General features: G+C 55.1%; 2 protein-coding genes across 3 annotated transcripts; both read right to left on the reverse strand.

The window, feature by feature from the left end:
* Positions 1–1,043: 1,043 nt before the first annotated feature.
* Positions 1,044–13,697, reverse strand: PAQR5 (progestin and adipoQ receptor family member 5). Of its 2 annotated transcripts, none has more exons than XM_074549089.1 (9): positions 13,215–13,697; positions 10,456–10,512; positions 9,649–9,824; positions 8,794–8,921; positions 7,198–7,400; positions 5,775–5,901; positions 4,132–4,228; positions 2,873–3,002; positions 1,044–2,467 (listed from the first exon to the last, which is right to left on the reverse strand). In XM_074549089.1, the coding sequence occupies exons 3-9, from the start codon at positions 9,694–9,696 to the stop codon at positions 2,244–2,246; spliced, it is 957 nt and encodes a 318-aa protein (XP_074405190.1). In that variant the 5' UTR covers positions 9,697–9,824; positions 10,456–10,512; positions 13,215–13,697; the 3' UTR covers positions 1,044–2,243. The 2 variants fall into 2 exon arrangements, with proteins under 2 accessions (XP_074405190.1, XP_074405189.1); XM_074549088.1 differs by lacking the exon at positions 13,215–13,697 and adding an exon at positions 12,130–12,202.
* A 2,010-nt stretch (positions 13,698–15,707) lies between these two features.
* GLCE (glucuronic acid epimerase) lies at positions 15,708–19,902 on the reverse strand (the record flags this gene model as incomplete). The annotated part of the gene is given in 2 exon segments (XM_074549087.1): positions 15,708–18,819; positions 19,671–19,902. Coding segments are annotated over 2 exon segments (1,257 nt in total), but the record flags the coding sequence as incomplete, so codon positions are not given.
* Positions 19,903–20,138: the final 236 nt, after the last annotated feature.

Below are 20,138 nucleotides of genomic sequence, written 5' to 3' on the forward strand. Positions count from 1 at the left end.
TCAGTTAATTCCCAACCCGATGGAAATGACTGAATTCCCCATCTGTGGAAAACGAGTGAATTTCCAACCCAATGGAAATAATTCCCAAACTGTGGAAACTGGTTAATTCCCAAACTGTGGAAAATTAGTTAATTCCCAACCCAATGGAAATGAGTGAATTCCCAGCCTGTTGGAAATGAGTTAATTCCCAACCTGTTGGAAATAATTCCCAACCTGTAGGAAACAAGTTAATTCCCAACCCGATGGAAATTAGTTAATTCCCAACCTGTGGGAAATGATCCGTGGTGGAAAATAACCATGGAAATGCGGTGCTGGGACACGTGGGAAAAATCCAGCAGAAGAAGTCCAGGGAAAATCAAACTCCCCTCCCAGGGAATGCATTCCAATGGGGAACTGGGGAGAGGGATTCAATTCCTTTTAAATTCTAGGGAATTCCCATTTTTAGTCCAAATTCTTGAATGTTTCCACAAGGCACTTCGAGGATATTTTTTTAAAAAAGGGATAAAATCATCTGGAGGAGCCTGAAATTCCTGCCTTTTTCCAGCTTTTCCAAATCCCTCCACGTGGCTTAGGAGGGATGAGGGAAGTTTGCTGGAATTTCATCCCAAATTCCTTTGGCATTTGGTGTGGATCAACATTCCACAAATAAATATCCCTGTTTATTTCCTTGGAACAACTGGACACGGAGTTTTCGTTTCCCCTGGGAAGGGAATTGAGGAAAATCCAGAGATTTTTGGTAAAAAAGCAAGAAAACTCCTTTCCCTGTGCCACTCCAGCATCCAGCATCACCCATTCCAAGGGTTCAGCCAGAGGATCCCGTGGAATTCTGGCATTCCATCCCCTTTGGAATGCAGTTTTCCCAAATTTCCCACCATTGGAGAGGACGGGAGGATTTCAGTTCAAAAGTTGAACAAACTGGAATAATCCTGGGAAGATTCCCGATGTTTTTCCGGGCTCTCCAATCCCACCTGGATTCCTCCCCGGTCACAGCAGCTCCCAAAGTAAATAAACTCTGGAATTATCAGCAATGATCTCCAAAGGAATTCGTTTTCTCAGGAATATTTTTATTATCAAGCAGAATAAAATCAGTGATTTATATTAATTTAATAAAACCTTTGGAAAAACAATTCCAGTGATTATAAATATCCCGAAAATCCCGCTCAGCGTTCCCAAGGATTGATTTATCCCGTATTTAACCCGTTCATCCCAGATTTTACTGTGATACCCCAAATTCCAGCAGCTCCCAAAGTGCAGCAGTCAGACCTTGGCAAAGGCAATTAAAGGAAATTAATGGAAGACCCGTGGGATTATCCAGGAAAATATTCCCAAAGAATAAAATGCGTGCTGCGTTCCCGCAGGGAAATCCAAGAGGAAAACCTGGATCCTGGAAAAGCCTGGAGCTCCAGGCTCCTCCTGCAAAATCCAGGAGCAGCAGGGAAGGAACACAAGGAACAGCAGAGGGAAAATCCTGGGAATTCTTTAAAATTCCAGGCTGCTTTTAACCCTTGAGCTGTCCTAAATCCTGCTTTTATCCTGGCATCTCCCCACGGATCCCAATCCCAAAACATCCAAACCTTTTCCTAAAGGATCCCAAGGTGGCTCTCCCACCTCCCACCACAAATCCCAGGATCCAGGATGGAATTCCTTCATTCCTAATTCCTTAATTCCATCCTCCCCACTGTGGAAACTCAGAATTCCCACAGCAATGAACTTCCCAGGATTTCCTGGAATGAGACCCTGGCAGAGCTTTCCTGCAGGAACATCTCATTGGGGCTCTCCTGGAATCCTTTTTACTGGATAAAGAGCAAAAACAGTGGGAATTAAACTGGGAGGGAAACTCCAGTCGCCCCATCCCACTTTTCCAGGCACTCGGGCTGAGTGCAAGGCTTGGAATTCCAAAGGAATGCCACATCCAAGGGGAAATGGGAATTAAGGAGTGCTTGGCTTCACTGGGAATCTCCCAGCTGGCGATGCCAGCATTCCCTTGATCAGACCTGAGGGATCCCAGATTTTTTTTGGGAAGCAGGAATGCTTCCCTCCCTTTCCAGGGATCCAATCCCGATTATCTGACGCTTTCCCTGTGGATAACAACGCGATGGGAAGCATTTCCCAGCCCATCCACGGGTAAAACCAGTGCAGTTTTCCCTTGGGAAATTCCCAAAGAAATATTCCCAGGCGATCCCATTCCCCAGCGGACGCCTCTGGGATGGGGCTGCTCCCGGGAAGCCGAGGCAATCCTGGCTTTAGTGGGATTTCTCTCGGGGAGGAGGCTCCGGGCGGAGGCTGCGGAAGCAGAGCCCGAGGATGGCCAGGCTGGCGGCCGCCCCCATTCCCAGCGATCCGAAGGTTCCCAGGGCAGAGGGCAGCGGGAGGCGGCCCCGCCGCTCCGCCATGTCCACGGAGACGGCTTCCAGCTGGAACAGCGTTCCCAGGATCCCGCAGACGTGGAAAACCTGGTGGCTGTGCCCTGCGGCAGAAAGCCCTTGAGAATTCCATGGAAATTCCACGGAAATTCCAGGGGCGTTCGGCTGGGCCAGGTGGGTTCCACGTCCCCAGAATGCTCCGGGGGCTTGGAGCGCTCTGGGACAGTGGGAGGTGTCCCTGCCCATCCAAAACATCCCGGAATTCCACGATTCCAGGACTGAATCATGCTCAGCCCTGGCATCCGTGGAATATTTATCCCACAAATTCCTGCTCCTGATCGCTGGAGTTTTATCATCCTACAAACTCCTATTCCCAGTTCCTGGGGTTCTATCCTCCCTGTAATTCCTATTCCCAATGTCTGTGGCTCCAGGGAATTTATTCCTGGTACCCCGTGGGGTTATTCCCGACATTCCCAGGGTTCATTCCCGGCATTCCCAGCATTGCTCACCGATGAAGTCGAAGCTCCCTGGTGCCAGGCGCTCGGGCAGGTGGGAGGTGAAGCTCAGGAAGGTGAGGAGGGCGCAGAGGCTGTGCCGGGAATGCAGCGGGAGCGAGGCCTCGGAGCAGCTCCGGGAGAGCTGCGGCAAAAACAGGAGTGATCCATCCATCCATCCATGAATCCTTCCATCCATCCATCCATCCATCCATGCATCCATCCATCCATGAACCCTTCAATCCATGCATGAATCCTTCCATCCATCCATCCATCCATCCATCCATCCATCCATCCATTCATGAATCCTTCAATCCATCCATCCTTCAATCCATCCATCCATCCATCCATGAATCCTTCCATCCATCCATCCATCCATCCATGAATCCTTCCATCCATCCATCCTTCAATCCATGCATGAATCCTTCAATCCATTCATCCATCCATCCATCCATCCATCCATCCATCCATCCATCCATCCATCCATCCCTCCATCCATGAATCCTTCCATCCATCCATCCTTCAATCCATGCATGAATCCTTCAATCCATTCATCCATCCATCCATCCATCCATCTGTGAATTCTTCAATCCATCCATCATCCTTCAATCATCCATCCATCCATCCATGAATCCTTCAGTCCATACATCCATCCATCTGTGAATTCTTCAATCCATTCATCATCCTTCAATCCATCCATCCATCCATCCATCCATCCTTCAATTCATCCATGAATCCTCCCATCCACCCATCTGTGAATCCATCCATCCATCCTTCAATCCATCCATGAATCCATCCATCCTTCAATCCATCCATCTATCCATTAATCCATCATCCATCCATCCATCCATCCATCTATCCATCCATCCATCCATCCATCCATCCATCCATCCATCCCAAAGGAGCCATTCCCAGTTCCCCACTCCCCTCAGCCCCACTCCAACCCTGCTTCCCAGAAAAAAGAAGGATTGATCCATCCATCCCAAGGAGCCATTCCCAGTTCCCCACCGCCATCACCTCCACTCCTGCCGGCCCAAATTCCCACCCTGCTCCAGTTTAATCCCTGGAAAAGGCTCCTCCCAGCTTCCCAAGGCAGGAATTTTCCAGCCCTTTGAAGTGGGAGGAATTCGCCGGCAATGAGAGCAGGAAAAAATATCCCAGGGCCTTTTCCTGCCGGAGTTTGTTTGCCTTTCAAGCCCCGAGCTGGGCCTGTTTTCCCAAAGAATTCCAGGCTGAGGCAGCTGAAATTTCCCAGGATTTTGTGGGGTACACACCCTGTAGAAAACCGGGATGCTGTCGAAAATGTAGGGATACACGAAGGCCAAAGTTCGGAAAGCTTTGCTCAGGTGGGGCCGCTCCGCCTCCAGAAACCTGGGAAACACCGGGAATTCTGCGTGGGATACACTGGGATACACAGGGAATTCCACACGGGATACACAGGGAATTCCACAAGGGATATACCAGGGAAACACAGGGAATTCCACATGGGATACACAGGGAATTCCACATGGGATATACTGGGAAACACAGGGAATTCCACATGGGATACACAGAGAATTCCACATGGGATACATGGGGAAACACAGGGAATTCCACATGGGATACACAGGGAAACACAGGGAATTCCACATGGGGAATACACAGGGAATTCCCCATGGGATATACCAGGGAACACCAGGAATTCCACATGGGATACACCAAGAATTCCACACGGGATACACAGGGAATTCCACACGGGATGTACAGACAAGTCGACATGGGATATACTGGGATACACAGGGAATTCCACATAGAACACACAGGGAAACACCGGGAATTCCACATGGGATACATGGGGAAACACCAGGAATTCTACATGGAATACACAGGGAATGCCACAGGGGATACACAGGGAATTCTACATGGGATACACTGGGATACACAGGGAATTCCACACGGGATACACAGGGAATTCCACAAGGGATATACTGGGAAACACAGGGAATTCCACATGGGAAACACAGGGAATTCCACATGGGATACACAGGGAATTCCACAAGGGATATACCAGGGAAACACCGGGAATTCCACATGGGATACACAGGGAATTCTACATGGGATATACTGGGAAACACAGGGAATTCCACACGGGATGTACAGACAAGTCGACATGGGATATACTGGGATACACAGGGAATTCCACATGGAGTACATGGGGAAACACCAGGAATTCCACATGGGATACACAGGGAATGCCACATGGGATATACCAGGGAACACCAGGAATTCCACATGGGATACATAGGGAATTCCACATGGGATATACTGGGAATTCCACCTGGGATACACAGAGAACACAGGGAATTCCACATGGGATACACAGGGAATTCCACATGGAATACACAGGGAAACACAGGGAATTCCACATGGGATACACAGGGAATTCCACATGGGATACACAGGGAAACACCAGGAATTCCACATGGAATACACAGGGAATTCTACATGGGATCTACTGGGAAACACAGGGAATTCCACATGGGATACACCAAGAATTCCACATGGAATACACAGGGAATTCCACATGGGATACACAGGGAATTCCACATGGAATACACGGGGAAACACAGGGAATTCCACATGGGATACACAGGGAATTCCACATGGAATACACAGGGAATTCCACAGCTTCTCCGGGAACCTGGGACAGCAGACCTGGATCATCTCCAATTCCCCTCCCAACCCAAACCATTCCAGGATTCCACAAATCCCCTTTGGAACATCCCAAAAATTGAAACTCCTCCCGTTATCCCACATTTTCATCATCGAATTCCCCTCATTGGAAACAAAGAAAAAATTCCCTCTCTCCCCTTCCCCACCTCCGGTCCGGCCCAGCCTGTGAGCAAACCCCTCATCCCGAATTCCCACTGGATCCCACCTGGAATAGCAGGACAGGCCAGTGCTGAGCACGGAGTTGAGCACGGCCACAGGAACGTAGAAATCATGGAATGTGCTCCCGACCCATTCCAGAGGGAAGACGTAGGCGGAATAGGCCAGCGCCGAGCCTGGAAGGACAGCGGGGCCGTCAGCTCCAAATCCTGGAATTCCCTGGAATTCCCCTGGAATTCCCTGGAATTCCCTTCCTCCTCCTCCTCCTGGGCTCAGCTCTGAGCTCCAGGCTGGAACATCGGGAAGGGTCGGGAATCTCTGGAGCAGGCAGCATTCCAGAGGGCTGTGGGAATATCCTGGAATTGCCTCGTGCTCCCAGTGAGGCTCCTCCAGCTGGGTAAAAATGGAATTTTTCCTCATTCCCATTATTCCAATCTGTCCCAAATTATTTGTGGCCAGAGCTGCTCCAGGCCATTCCCGAGCTCCGGAGTGCAGGGATGAGGAAAAGGGAGAGAAGGAATTTCCCCCAAACCTCCCCTCTAGATGTGGTATCCCATAAATCCAGGCTAAATTCCCAAAATCCTGAAAATCTGGCCTTTCCCAGCTCCTCCTGACCTCCCAAATTCCCGAAATCTCATAAATCTCCCCTGGAATTCCTAAATCCCATAAATCCCCCCGGAACTCCCAGATCCCATCCATCTCCCCATAACCCCCACATCTCATCAATCCCCCTGGAACTCCAAAATCCCATCCATCCCCCCATAACCCCCACATCCCATCAATCCCCCTGGAACTCCGAAATCCCATCAATCCCCCCAGCATTTCCCAAATCCCATAAATCCCCCCGAATTCCCCCACATCCCATCCACCCCCCTGGCATTTCCCAAATCCCATCCATCCCTCTCATAACCCCCACATTCCATAAATCCCCCTTGGAACTCCGAAATCCCATCAATCCCCACCCTGGCATCCCCGCAAATCCCATAAACCCCCCAGGAACTCCCCAAATCCCCACAAACCCCCCGGAATCGCCAAATCCCACGAACCCCCCTGGCATTTCCCGCACCCCATCGGTGCCCCATAACCCCCGGACCCCCCAGACCCCCGGTATTGCCAAATCCCACGAACCCCCCTGGCATTTCCCGCACCCCATCCATGCACCCCGGGATCGCCAAATCCCACAAACCCCCCATCGGTGCCCCATAACCCCCGGACCCCCCCAGACCCCCGGTATTGCCAAATCCCACACACCTGCCTGGCACTTTCTGCACCTCATCGGTGCCCCCCATAACCCCCACACCCCCCAAACCCCCCGGAATCGCCAATTCCCACAAACCCCCTGGCATTTCCTGCACCCCATCCGTGCCCCCCGGGATCGCCAAATCCCACAAACCCCCCTGGCATTTCCCGCACCCCATCGGTGCCCCCGGACCCCCCGGACCCCCCAGACCCCCGGTTCCCCCCCGGCACACCCAGTCCGTAGAGGCTGAGCGCGGCGTAGTCGCAGCAGAACGCTCGGTGCCGCCCGTGCCCGCCCAGCGCGCCCAGCGCGTGCGCGGCGCTCGAGGCCAGCGGGTACAGCGCGCACGTGCCCAGGTAGGCCAGGTACGGCCCCGTGCCCGCCTCCGGGCCCGCGGTGCTGCCCAGCCGGGACAGCAGCAGCCACAGGAAATACCTGGGAACGGGCCGGGGAGAGAGGGGTCAGGGCCGGGCACCCGGCAGGTGGGCAACCGGTGTGTGCCAGGGGTGCCTGGGGATGCCCAGGTGTGCCCAGGGGTGCCCAGGGACTGAGGGCACCCACCAGGTGTGCCCAGGGGTGCCCAGGGGTGTCATGTGGTGCCCAGGGGTGCCCAGGGACTGAGGGCACCCGGCAGGTGTGCCCAGGTGTGCCCAGGTGTGCCCAGGTGTGCCCAGGGGTGCCCAGGGGTGTCCAGGGACTGAGGGCACCCACCAGGTGTGCCCAGGTGTGCCCAGGGGTGTCCAGGGGTGTCCAGGGACTGAGGGCACCCACCAGGTGTGCCCAGGGGTGCCCAGGTGTATTCAGGTGTTAAGGGTAGATGTGCCCAGATGTGCCATGGGGCTAAGGGCATCCCCAGGGATGCCCAGGTGTGCCCAGGGGTGCCCAGGTGTGCCCGGGGGTGCCCAGGTGTTAAGGGTTACCCACTAGATGGGCCTAGGGGTGCCCAGATGTCCCATGGGGCTGAGGGCATCCCCAGGGATGCCCAGGTGTGCCCAGGTGTATTCAGGTGTTAAGGGTTACCCACTAGATGTGCCCAGATGTGCCATGGGGCTGAGGGCACCCCCAGGGATGCCCAGGTGTGCCCTGGTGTGCCCAGGGGTTAAGGGTTACCCACTAGATGTGCCCAGATGTGCCATGGGGCTGAGGGCACCCCCAGGGATGCCCAGGTGTGCCCAGGTATATTCAGGTGTTAAGGGTAGATGTGCCCAGATGTGCCATGGGGCTAAGGGCACCCCCAGGGATGCCCAGGTGTGCCCAGGGGTGCCCAGGTGTTAAGGGTTACCCACTAGATGTGCTTAGGGGTGCCCAGATGTGCCCAGGTGTGCCCAGGGGTGCCCAGGGGTGTCATGTGGTGCCCAGGGGTGTCCAGGGACTGAGGGCACCCACCAGGTGTGCCCAGGGATGCCCAGGTGTATTCAGGTGTTAAGGGTTACCCACTAGATGTGCCCAGATGTGCCATGGGGCTGAGGGCACCCCCAGGGATGCCCAGGGGTGCTCAGGGGTGCAAAGGTGTTAGGGGTTACCCACTAGATGTGCCCAAGGGTGCCCCGGGGGCTGAGGGCACCCCCAGGTGTGCCCAGATGTGCCCAGGGGTACCCAGAGGTGCCCAGGTGTTAAGGGTTACCCACTAGATGGGCCCAAGTGTGTCCAGGTGTGCCCAGATGTGTACAGGTGTTACGGGGCATCCCCCCGTGTGCCCAGGTGTATTCAGGCATTAAGAGTTACCCACCAGATGTGCCCAGATGTTGAGGAACACGCACCAGGCATGCCCAGGTGTTCGGGGGTACCCCCAGGTGTGCCCAGGTGTGCCGGGGCCGCGGGCACTCACCCGGCGGGCACCAGGTGTGTCCAGATGTTGAGGGTCTCGTTGTTCATCCCGAAGAGGCTGAGCAGGCACTCGCTGGCCGAGCTCTGGGGAGGGCGGTACCCGGAGAGGATTCCCGGCTCCCGGTAACTCTGGGGATAATGGGGATAATCATGGGAATCATGGGAATCATGGGGATAATGGGAATCATGGGAATCATGGGGATAATGGGAATAATAATGGGAATCATGGGAATCGTGGGAATCATGGGGATAATGGGAATAATAATGGGAATCATGGGAATCGTGGGAATCATGGGGATAATGGGAATCATGAGAATCATGGGGATAATGGGAATAATGGGAATCATGGGGATAATGGGAATGAAGATGGGAATAATGGGGGATAATGGGAATAACAGGAATAACGAGAATAACGGGAATAATGGGAATGGGACTGAGGATAGGAATAATGGGGATGGGAATAATGGAAATAATGGGAATCATGGGAATGGAAATGGGAATATGGGAATAGGTATGAGGATGGGAATGAGAATAATGGGAATAATGGGAATGGGGATGAGAATAATGGGAATAATGGGAATGGGGATGGGAATGATGGGAATGGGGTTGGGAATAGGGAATGGGAATAGGGACAGGGATGGGAATGGAAATAATGGGAATGGAAATGGGAACAGGCACAGGGATAGGAATGAGAATAACGGGAATTGGAATTGGGAATGGGAATGGATGAGGAGCATCCCCAAAATTCAGAAGCTGGGACACAGCTGTGCCCCCTTGGGGTGACCCCGCCGCTGTTCCCGGGTGCCACATCCCAAATCCCGCTGATCCCGGGATCAGGGAGGGAATTCCTGCTGACCTCGGGCACCTGGTGGGCACGGAGCAGCCGGGCCGTGGCGCTGGGCATGGCCGGCTCTGGGTGGAATTCCCGGGATTTTCCAGCTCAGATTCCACAGGGACGGCTCCTCAAATCCCTCCCGGCTGCATCCTGCAGGAATGGCGCTGCTCCCTCAGTGATCCCGGGATCAGGACAGCCTGGAGGGGATGAGAATTCCTGGGATGCAGCACGGGGTCCAATCCCAAATTCCAAATCCCACAGGGAATTGTATCCCAGCAGGATGGGGAGCACCCATCCCCTCCATCCCCTGAGGGATCCCAAGGGAGCAGCGGGACAAGGCTGATCCCACTTCCCAGAGGGACGGGAATTCCGACAGATCCAAAGGGACGTGGGAACACCTCGGGATCACCTCGGGATCCCTGGATGCAGGAAGGTCCCTCGGGAAGAGGGAGGGACACGGGATCCCAGCTGGATCCACTTTCCTGCTCCTATGGAATATCCCAGCTCCGGCTCTTACCCGATCCTGGCGCCAGCACTCTGGCAAATCAAGGGAAAAATCCATGATCCCTCTTTCCCTCCTGCCCGGAGCAGGAAAAGCGGGAAGGGAGCTCCTGTTCCAGGTGCTGCCTCAGCTCCATCCCACCAGGATCCAGAGGAATCCAAGTTCTGGATCCCGAGAGCTCCTGGAGCCTCTGCAGCACCTGGGCTGCCATTCCAGCTGCTCCAGCCATCCCAGCTTCCCAGCGGGATCCAGCCCTTGGATGTGCCGCAGAGCCATTCCCAAAGAACCCCAGGAGTTCCTGGGATTCGCTCCCATCCCAGCCCTACCTCTGCCAGCTCCGGGGTGAGGCAGCTCCAGGAAAAGCCCCGGGACACCGGGAACGGCTGGAGAGGGAGGGAAAAATTAATGAGGCAGGAGAGCAATGAACCAACAAAACCCCGCGGGAAACGCCTCTGGTTAAAGATTAGACGGGAATGGAGAATTGGGAATGGGGAATCAAAGGCTACCCGGGGCTCTGGAAGTACTGAGGTGCTGCCTTAAAGCCCCTGGATCCCACAGAATTCCTGTGGTTTTCCATGGTGGAAACGGGACCTGAATCCAGGGAGAGCTCAGGGTCTGAAGGGGCTCCAGGAGAGCTGGAGAGGGACTGGGGACAGGGATGGAGGGACAGGACACAGGGAATGGCTCCCAGTGCCAGAGGGCAGGGATGGGTGGGAGACTGGGAATTGGGAATTGTTCCCTGGGAGGATGGAGAGGGGCTGGGATGGAATTCCCAGAGCAGCTGTGGCTGCCCCTGGATCCCTGGCACTGCCCCAGGCCGGGCTGGAATCTGTTCATGGAAGGGTCCTTGCCATGGCTGGAATGAGGTGAGTTTTAAGGGCCCTTCCGACCTGGAATTCTGGGATTCTGGGATTCTCAGAGGAGAAAGGAATGAGCCCTTCCAGAGGCACAAGCCATTCCAAAGGCTTGGGCTTTCCCAGGGACTCTTCCCAGGTGCAGGATCCCCCTGTGCCCAGAGCCCCTGGATGGGATCCCTGAGCTGGCAGCACCTGGATCCATCCCGACCCAGACATTCCTGTGGCAGGGATCCCTTCCCTGTTCCTTGTTCCTATTCCCTGTTCCTTGTTCCTTGTTCCCTGTTCCCTGTTCCCTATCCCCTGTTCCCTGTCTCCATTCCCCATTCCCTGTTCCCTGTCTCCATTCCCCATTCCCTGTTCCCTGTCTCCATTCCCCATTCTCTGTCCCTGTCCCTCATTCCCTGTTCCCTATCCCTATTCCCTGTTCCCTGCTCCCAGTTCCCTGTTCCCTATCCCCTGTTCCCTGTCTCCATTCCCCATTCCCTGTTCCCTGTCCCTCATTCCCTGTTCCCTGTCCCTATTCCCCATTCCCTGTCCCTCATTCCCTGTTCCCTGTCCCCATTCCCCATTCCCTGTCCCTCATTCCCTGTTCCCTGTCCCTATTCCCCATTCCTTGTCCCTGTTCCCTATCCCCTGTTCCCTGTCTCCAATCCCCATTCCCTGTTCCCTGTCCCTATTCCCTATTCCCTGTCCCTCATTCCCTGTTCCCTGTTCCCCATTCCCCATTCCTGTCCCCATTCCCCATTCCCTGTCCCTGTCCCTCATTCCCTGTTCCCTATCCCTATTCCCCATTCCTTGTCCCTGTTCCCTATCCCCTGTTCCCTGTCTCCAATCCCCATTCCCTGTTCCCTGTCCCTATTCCCCATTCCCTGTTCCCATTCCCCGTTCCCTGTGGGAAGCAGGAGGAGGCTCCAGGCCCGGCCTCAGGCAGGAATTTGTGGTTTGGGAGCACAACGAGGGCAGCGAGCACAGTGACTCACTGGGGCCGGGCACACCCTGCGGGCCGGGCCGGGCCGAGCCGGGCCTGCTTCCTCCCGCTCCTCCTCCTCCTCCTCCTCCTGTTCGGGCTCTTCCCTGCCAGGAATGGGAACGGGAACGGGAATGGGATGGGGGCACGGCGGGGCTGTGACCCCTGCGAGTCACCTCTGCCAGCGCTGCGGCTTCGCTCAGGTGGCTGCAACAGCGCCTCTTCCTCCTCCTCCTCTTCTTCTTCCTCCTCCTCCTCTTCTTCCTCCTCCTCCTTAATTTCCTCCTTCTTCCTCCTCCTCCTCTTCTTCCTCCTCCTCCTTAATTTCCTCCTTCTTCCTCCTCCTCCTTAATTTCCTCCTCCTCCTCCTCTCCCTCCCCCGGTTCCCCGCAGTCCCACCCGACCCTCTCGGGGCTGTCCCGGCCCTGCAGCCGCAGCAGCTCCGGCCCGGGAGCTCCCGGCTCAGCCCAGCAATGTCCCCACCTGGCACCGCTGTCCCCACCTGGCACCGCTGTCCCCACCTGGCCCTGTCACCTTGTCACCGTCCTCTGCCATGGCACAGCTCCCATGGCACATTCTCCTTTTTTTTTTCCTTCCCTTCCCTTCCCTTCCCTTCCCTTCCCTTCCCTTCCCTTCCCTTCCCTTCCCTTCCCTTCCCTTCCCTTCCCTTCCCTTCCCTTCCCTTCCCTTCCCTTCCCTTCCCTTCCCTTCCCTTCCCTTCCCTTCCCTTCCCTTCCCCATCCCTCCCTATGGAACATCCCCATCCCTCCCCATGGCAGATCCCAATCCCTGGCACGGCTCTCCCTGCCACATCCCTCGCTCCGTGCCAGCTCCGTCCGGCGCTTTTCCACGGGCCGGGAATGAATATTCGGCAATTCCCGAGCGTTCCAAGCGGGAGCAGCGCTGGAAAACTCCGGGAGCGGCGCGGGCCGTGCCAGGAGCGCTCCCGGCGGGACAAGGGCGGCTTTGTGGGAGTTGTTGTTGTTGTCGTCGTTGCCGCTGGAATTCGCCGGGAGCAGCAGCAGCAGCAGCTTTTCCATGCCAGGATCCCGCCGCTCCCACCCGTCCTTCCCGCGGGATCCCGACCCCATCCCGCTCCCGGGTGGAAACTTCCCGGGAATTCCGCGATTGTGCTCCCCGTGGGAGGGCCGGGAATGCTCCCGCTGCCCCGGCGCTTTTCCCATTCCCATTCCCATATTCCCGAATTTCCCTGGGGAAAAGCTGGGAATGCCGGAGCGGGGGAAGACAAGCCGGGACTTACGGCGCTGCTCGGATGCGGCGTTTTCCAGCGCTGCCTCCAAATCCCGGGATTACTCACTGGGAACAAACACTGCCCACACGGAATTCCCGGCCGGGCGCGGCTGCTCCAGAGGCACGATCCCGCCAGGGATGATTTTGGGAGAGGATGAACCCTGGCTCGTCCAAGGAAAAAAAAAAAAAAAAAGGTTCCCAGATAAACCCGGAAATCAGCGCGGCCAAACGCGGCCGGGATCGGAGCCAGCCACGAGGAAGTGGAAAAAAAAGCAGGAAAAAATAAAAATTCCCAGCCCTGCCGAGCATCTCCCGCTGGAAAACTCCCGGAGCGCCTCCAGGCAATTCCAGCCGTCCCGCGGCTCCGCATTCCCGGATTATTCCCGGCTCAATGGGAATGAGTCCCAGCCCGGTGAGTTTCCCGTTTCCCCTTCTGCTTCCCAAAAATCCGCTGCTTTCCCTGCTGTGTTCCGCTGGGAACGGCTTTCCCAAAGTTCGGAGAGTGGGAGATTCCAGCGGGATGGAGAGGGATGAGCGGGCGCAGTTAATTATTAATTAATTATTAATTATTGTCCCTTAGTTATTCAGGAATTGGGAGAAGCAGAGCCGGGCAGGGCTGGAGGATTCCCAGCTCTATCCCGAACTTCAATCCCACAGGAAAGTCCTGGGAATTAACCCTTTCCTGCCAGCACTGGGACAGCTTTTCCCTGGACAATCCTGGGGCTCTGGAATTCTGTTCCCACTTTCAGGGATGCTCCAAGGCTCTTTTCAATCCCAACATGCCAAGGAATGGGAATCACTTAGGAGAATCCCGGAATATTTGGGGTGGGACGGGCAGGGGCACCTCAGACTGCTCTGGGAATTCCATCCCAGCTGGGAATTCCTTCCCAAGATCCATCTAAATCTCCGCTTTTCCAGCCATTCCCTGTGTCCTGCCCCTCCCTCCCTGATCCCAATCCCTCTCCAGCTCTCCCTGGATTCCTGGAAGGGCTCTGGGAATGCATTTCCCCATTCCCGACACTGGGATATTTTTAGCGACCGTTCCATTAAAATCCTCATTTAACAATTCCCAAAAAATTCCAAACGAGCTGGATTTACCAGGAAAATAATTCCCAGCAGGAATCCACCACTTGTGCTCCTTCCCTCAACCACCAAACCCTTAATTAACGGGAAAAATCCACATTTTCCCACTTTTCCAGAAGAAAACCTCCTTAAAACCACGACACCTCAAAGCCACCACCACAGGAAAAAAATCTTGGAATACATTTGGAAAATAAAATAACCTGGAAAATCCCCAAATAAGGAAAACATCCCAAGGTTTTTGGTTTTTTTTCTTAAGATAAAAAATTTATTTCCCAGTCTTAGAAAGCTTTCCAAGCATTCCCAATGTCCCATAGAAACGTAGGAGAACCTCTTCCCGCCAAAAATTCCGGAGGGGCGGAATACAAAACTATCCTGTGCACATTGTGCTTAAAGGAGCGCCCAGCCCGGAGCATCCTGTAAACAAATTATTGCATATTTTCCATCGGGATCCTCGGGAAAATCCCGGGAAATCCAACAAAATCCCAGCCAAGCCACGCCCGGGGAGGAGGAGAACGGGAATGGGCGGCTCCCAGGGAATGCCAGATTCCAGGGAATGTGGGATCCCAGGGAATGGCAGATCCCAGGGAATGTGGGATCCCAGGGAATGCCAGATTCCAGGGAATGTGGGATCCCAGGGGATGTGGGATCCCAGGGAACGCCCAGATTCCAGGGAACGCCAGATTCCAGGGAATGCCCAGATTCCAGGGAATGCCCAGATTCCAGGGAACGTTGGATTCCAGGGAATGTGGAATCCCAGGGAATGCCGGATCCCAGAGAACGCCAGATTCCAGGGAATGCCGGATCCCAGGGAATGCCGGATTCCAGGGAACACCAGATTCCAGGGAATGCCAGATTCCAGGGAATGCCTGGATCCCAGGGAATGCGGATCCCAGGGAACCCCCAGATTCCAGGGAACTCCCCAGATTCCAGGGAACGCCGGATTCCAGGGAATGTGGGATCCCAGGGAATGCCCAGATCCCAGGGAATGCCAGATTCCAGGGAACCCCCAGATTCCAGGGAACCCCCAGATTCCAGGGAACTCCCCAGATTCCAGGGAATGCCGTATTCCCAAGGGGGGTTGTGCTTGTGCTGTTGAGGTTGGGGGAGCCACGGAGAGGGGATCCCATGGGAAGAGCCAGCGGATCTCCGGGTGAAAATCTGGGATTGGAGCTGATCCGGGTCCCAAAGATCTCCGGGAGTTCAAAGGTGGAAATGAACAAAGAAATCCTAAACTGGAATGAATCCCAAGAAATTCTGGGGATCGGCTCCATGGCCAAGGGTGCTCCTCCAATGCACAATTTGAGGAATATCAGGAATTCCCCGTGGATTCTCCATGGAATTGCAGCCTCTAGTGGGGATTCCTGGGATCCACCTGTGCTAAGGAACAGCAGAAGGTGATGGAAGGACAGGAGGGCACAACCTTGGAATGCTCCATCCCAAACTTCCAGCGGCATCCATGGGGAAAAAATCCCATGGGAAGAGCCAATGGATCCCCACAGGAAAATCTGGGATCAAAGCTGATCTTGGTCCCAAAGATCTTTGGGAGATTGAAGGTGGAAAATGAACAAAAAGATCCCAAACTGGAATGAATTCCATGAAGTTTTGGGCACTGCCGGCATGGTCAAGGATCCTCTTCCAATGCACAATGGAATTTAGGGAATGCCAGGAATATCCCTATGGATTCTCCATGGATTTCCAGCCCCTGGGGATTCCTGGAAGCTCCACCTGTCTAAGGCCACCAGACGGAAGGACAAGAGGTGGAACAGGAGGAACAACCTTGGAATGCCCATCCTGCACTTCCAGAGTGGAGAAATCGGCCACATTCCAACCCCACCATCAGCATCAATTCCCAAAAAACCCAACCAAGAGGAATTCCGGCCTCTGTAAGGCACCAACACCATCCTGGAGCAGCACCCAAGGAGGATCTCCGGGTTTTCCAACTGGGAAAAAGAGGGAAGGAACACGTCAGGGGAGGATGGAGCAGATTTTTGGGAAGGAATCCCAGGTTTGGAGTGGGTTTGTGTCTGCCGGGTTTCCACGGGCATGGAAAAAATTCCCCTCTGCTACCTTTGGTATTGGGATTTCTCCTCTGCCATGCTTTGGATGGGTGGGATTGCCCGGAGCGCGCGGATTAAAGCCGGGAAAAGGTCGCTCCGAGAGCGGTGAGAAATGAAGGAAAACCCTCAAAAAATGAAAGCAATGAAAAGATGGAGATGGGCGTTGTCCTTGTGCCCGGGATTTTGGGATTGGGATCAGCTCCACCATGGAATGGGAGCAGTGGGAATTCCCAAAGTCCATCCTCGATTTCAGGGTCAGGCAGCCGGTGGGATCGTGGAATCATGGAATGGTTGGGTGGGAAGGACCTTAAAGCTCATCCCATTCCATAGGAACCTTCCACTGTCCCAGGCTGCTCCAAGCTGGCCTTGGACATTCCAGGGATCCAGAGGCAGCTACAGCTTCTCTGGGAATTCCATCCCAGGGAGAGCTGGAAAACCTCTGGGATGGAATTGTTACAATGCTGGATGAGCTGGAGCAGGAGAAAAAATAAAAATTCCCAAATTCTTGAATTTCCTGAGGAACTCCGGACGAGCTCCATGTCCCGCTCAGCAATTCCTGAAAACGCCCCCAAAGCTCTGAGGAACCTCCCAGATGGAATTCCAAAATCCCACAGAAAACACAGAACTCCAGAAAAAAGGATCCCAGATCTGAGGGGACACCGGTGACAGGGATAAGGATCCCGGCTCCAAGGGAATTCCAGTGACAGGGATAAGGATCCCAGCTCTGAGGGAATTCCAGTGACTGGGATCAGGATCCCAGATCTGAGGGGACACCAAGATAAGGGATCCCAGCTCCAAGGGGACACCAGGACAGGGATCCCAGCTCCAAGGGGACACCAGGATAAGGGATCAGGATCCCAGCTCTGAGGGAATTCCAGTGACCGGGATAAGGGATCCCAGCTCTGAGGGGACACCAGGATAAGGATCCCAGCTCCGAGGGGACACGGGTGCTGGTGGCCCGGGGCTGTGTGCTCCAGGCTCCCAGTTGTGCTTCCATGATGATGCCGGGCACGTGTTTTCCATGAAGAAACCCTCCAGCTCCAGGATCTCCAGGCAGAGAACTGGCAAAAGATTCCAACTGCGGATTTTCCATCCCGAAAAAGCGAATCCCTAGGAAACCCCCCCCCACTTTAAAGCCACGCTTCGCACTGCCAGGCTCCGAGTGATTCCCGTGGACGGCGCTCATCCCACGGGAGCTGCTCCAACACGGACACAAAATCCCGGTTCCAGAGGCCCTGGGCGAGCTCTCCAGGCAGCGACCGCGCTTCCAAGACTTGTATGGCTTCTGCAAACGTTTTCCCTGGAAAAGGAAAAACCAATCCCAACAAAACCCAACCTCAACGCGGGAGAGAGCGTCCCGATCCCAAACCCTCCCCGGAGCAGTTTTTTTAAGGCCCACAATTTTGGGACGGACCCGCCGGAACCGTGGCGAGGACGGACGGGGAGGAGCTCAGTTGTGCTTGGCCCGCCCTCCCCGCAGGTAACTCTTCCACCTCTTGACGAACTCCCTGAAGACGGGCGCGTCGTCGATGGAGCCCAGCAGCTGCAGCTGGTTGATGTGCGTGGTGTGGTAGTCCCAGCGCGCCAGGTTGGGCGCCGTGCCCAGCATGAAGTGCCGCAGGTCGTAGATGGTGCCCGAGCCGGTGTCGAAGAGCGGCAGCATGGCCTTGAGCGACTCCATGCCGCGCTCGTAGAGCAGCCGCGCCTCCTTGCCCAGCTTCTCCCCGGCCGTCTCCTTCAGGTCGTAGAGGCCGATCAGGGAGTACATGAAGCCGTTGAGCACGAAGGAGCTGGGCGTGGTGGGGTACTCCTCGTACCAGTCGTGCCGGTTCATGAACACCGCCTTGACGCCGCGCTGCTCCGCCGGCAGCTTGAAGGGCGCCGTGGCCCGCAGCGCCGCGCCCAGGAACGCCGGCTCCTTGGTCAGCTGGTAGGCCCTGACCAGCGTGGACATGGCCTGGCCCTGCGCCATGGCCGAGTACCAGCCGGGATCCAGGGACCTGAAGCCTTCCCCCAGCTTCCTGGTGACCATGATGGGCCAGCCGCCGCGCTCGTCCTGGTTGCGCAGCAGCCAGCGGCTGGCGGCGAAGAAGGCGGCCATGTGGGCCGTGGCCGAGATGGTGACGTTGTCCAGGAAGCCGCGGCCCTTGGCCACCAAGCGCAGCACCCTCTTGGGCATGATCTTGGTCTGCTTCACCGCCTTGGTGTTGGAGAGCCCCACGCCCTTGCGCAGGTCCGTCAGCAGGTCCCGCGTGAGCGTGCTCCAGCTGCTGCGCGCCCCGATGCCGTAGAAGATGTCCCTGTCCCTGAGGGCGATGAGCTGCGTGCTGGACACGTAGTGCACGGTGAAGAGCTGGTTCCTCTCCGTGGTCTCCAGCACCACGGACACGCTGCCGTTGCTCAGCAGCTTCAGGTCGAAGGAGATGATGAAATCCCGGCCGTTGTTGAGCTCCAGGGAGACGCCCTCGGAGCTCTCTGCAAAAAAAGCAACCCCGGAAAAGGCTCGCTCAGCACGGAAAGATTCCCGCTTCCAAAGGGCTGGAGAGGATTCCAGAGGCCATCCCCGCTCCCGGGAGGGATTCCAGAGCTTTTAGAGCAGCCCTTCAATAATTCAACGTTTCTGGGCTGTTTCACCTGATTGGATTGGGAATGAAGGATGAGGAATGAAATGGATGGGGAATGGAGGGCTGGGAACAAAAAGGAAGGAGAATGGAGAATTGGGAATGAAGGATAAAGAATGAAAAGGATGGGGAATGAAGGACTGGGAATGATGGAAAAGGAATGAAATGGATGGGGAATGGAGGGCTGGGAACAAAAAGGAAGGAGAATGGAGAATTAGGAATGAAAAGGATGGAGAATGGAGGACTGGGAATGAAGGATAAAGAATGAAAAGGATGGGGAATGAAGGACTGGGAATGAAGGATAAAGAATGAAAAGGATGGGGAATGGAGGACTGGGAATGAAAAGGATGGGGAATGGAGGACTGGGAATGAAGAATTGGGAAGGAAGGACTGAGAATGAAGGATTGGGAACAAAGGATTGGGAAGAAAAAGGATGCAGAATGAAAAGGATGAAGAGTGAAGAGGACAGGAAATGAAGCATAAGGAATGAAAAGGATTGGGAATGAATGACTGGGAATGAAAGACTGGAATGGAAGACTGAGAATGAAGGACTAGAAATTAAAAGGGTGGGGAACAAGAGATTGGCAGTGAAGGACTGGGAATGAAAAGGATTGGGAATGAAGGACTGGAATCAAGCACTGGGAACAAAGGCCAAACAAAACCCCACAATTCCCAACAATTCCCACTCCCTGCTCCACCACCCACCTGGGCAGGAGAACTGCTTGACGCCGCTGAGCCGGCTCTTGTCCCAGACGGTGGAGAGGGAGCAGCCCTTGGGCACCGTCCACTCCCCGCTCCCGCTGCCGTCCCCGGCCGTCTCGTACACCTCCACGTGCGGCGCCTTCTCCGTCAGGTTCTTGCTGTAGTGGCTCAGCCCGTACTGGGCGATCTGGATGGGGTAGAAGTAGCCCTGAGGGCCCCACTGCGTGGAGAGAGGGACTCCTGCCCGGAAAAAAACACATGGAAAAAGCGTTGGAATGAGGGGAAAAGTGGAAAAGTCCTCCCCTGCACCCCAGAATTCCGGGAGCTCCATCAATGCTGTTGGAGGTTAGAGGCAAGGAGGAGGTTGGGCCCTTTCCAATAAAATCCAGAATTCCGTGGTTTTAGCTGGCAGAGGAATTCCTGGCGTGGTCTTCCCAACTTTTATGGGATTGTGGAATGGGTTGGGTGCAA

This window comes from Zonotrichia albicollis, chromosome 11 (assembly GCF_047830755.1).
Source record: "Zonotrichia albicollis isolate bZonAlb1 chromosome 11, bZonAlb1.hap1, whole genome shotgun sequence".
Lineage (NCBI taxonomy): Eukaryota > Metazoa > Chordata > Aves > Passeriformes > Passerellidae > Zonotrichia > Zonotrichia albicollis.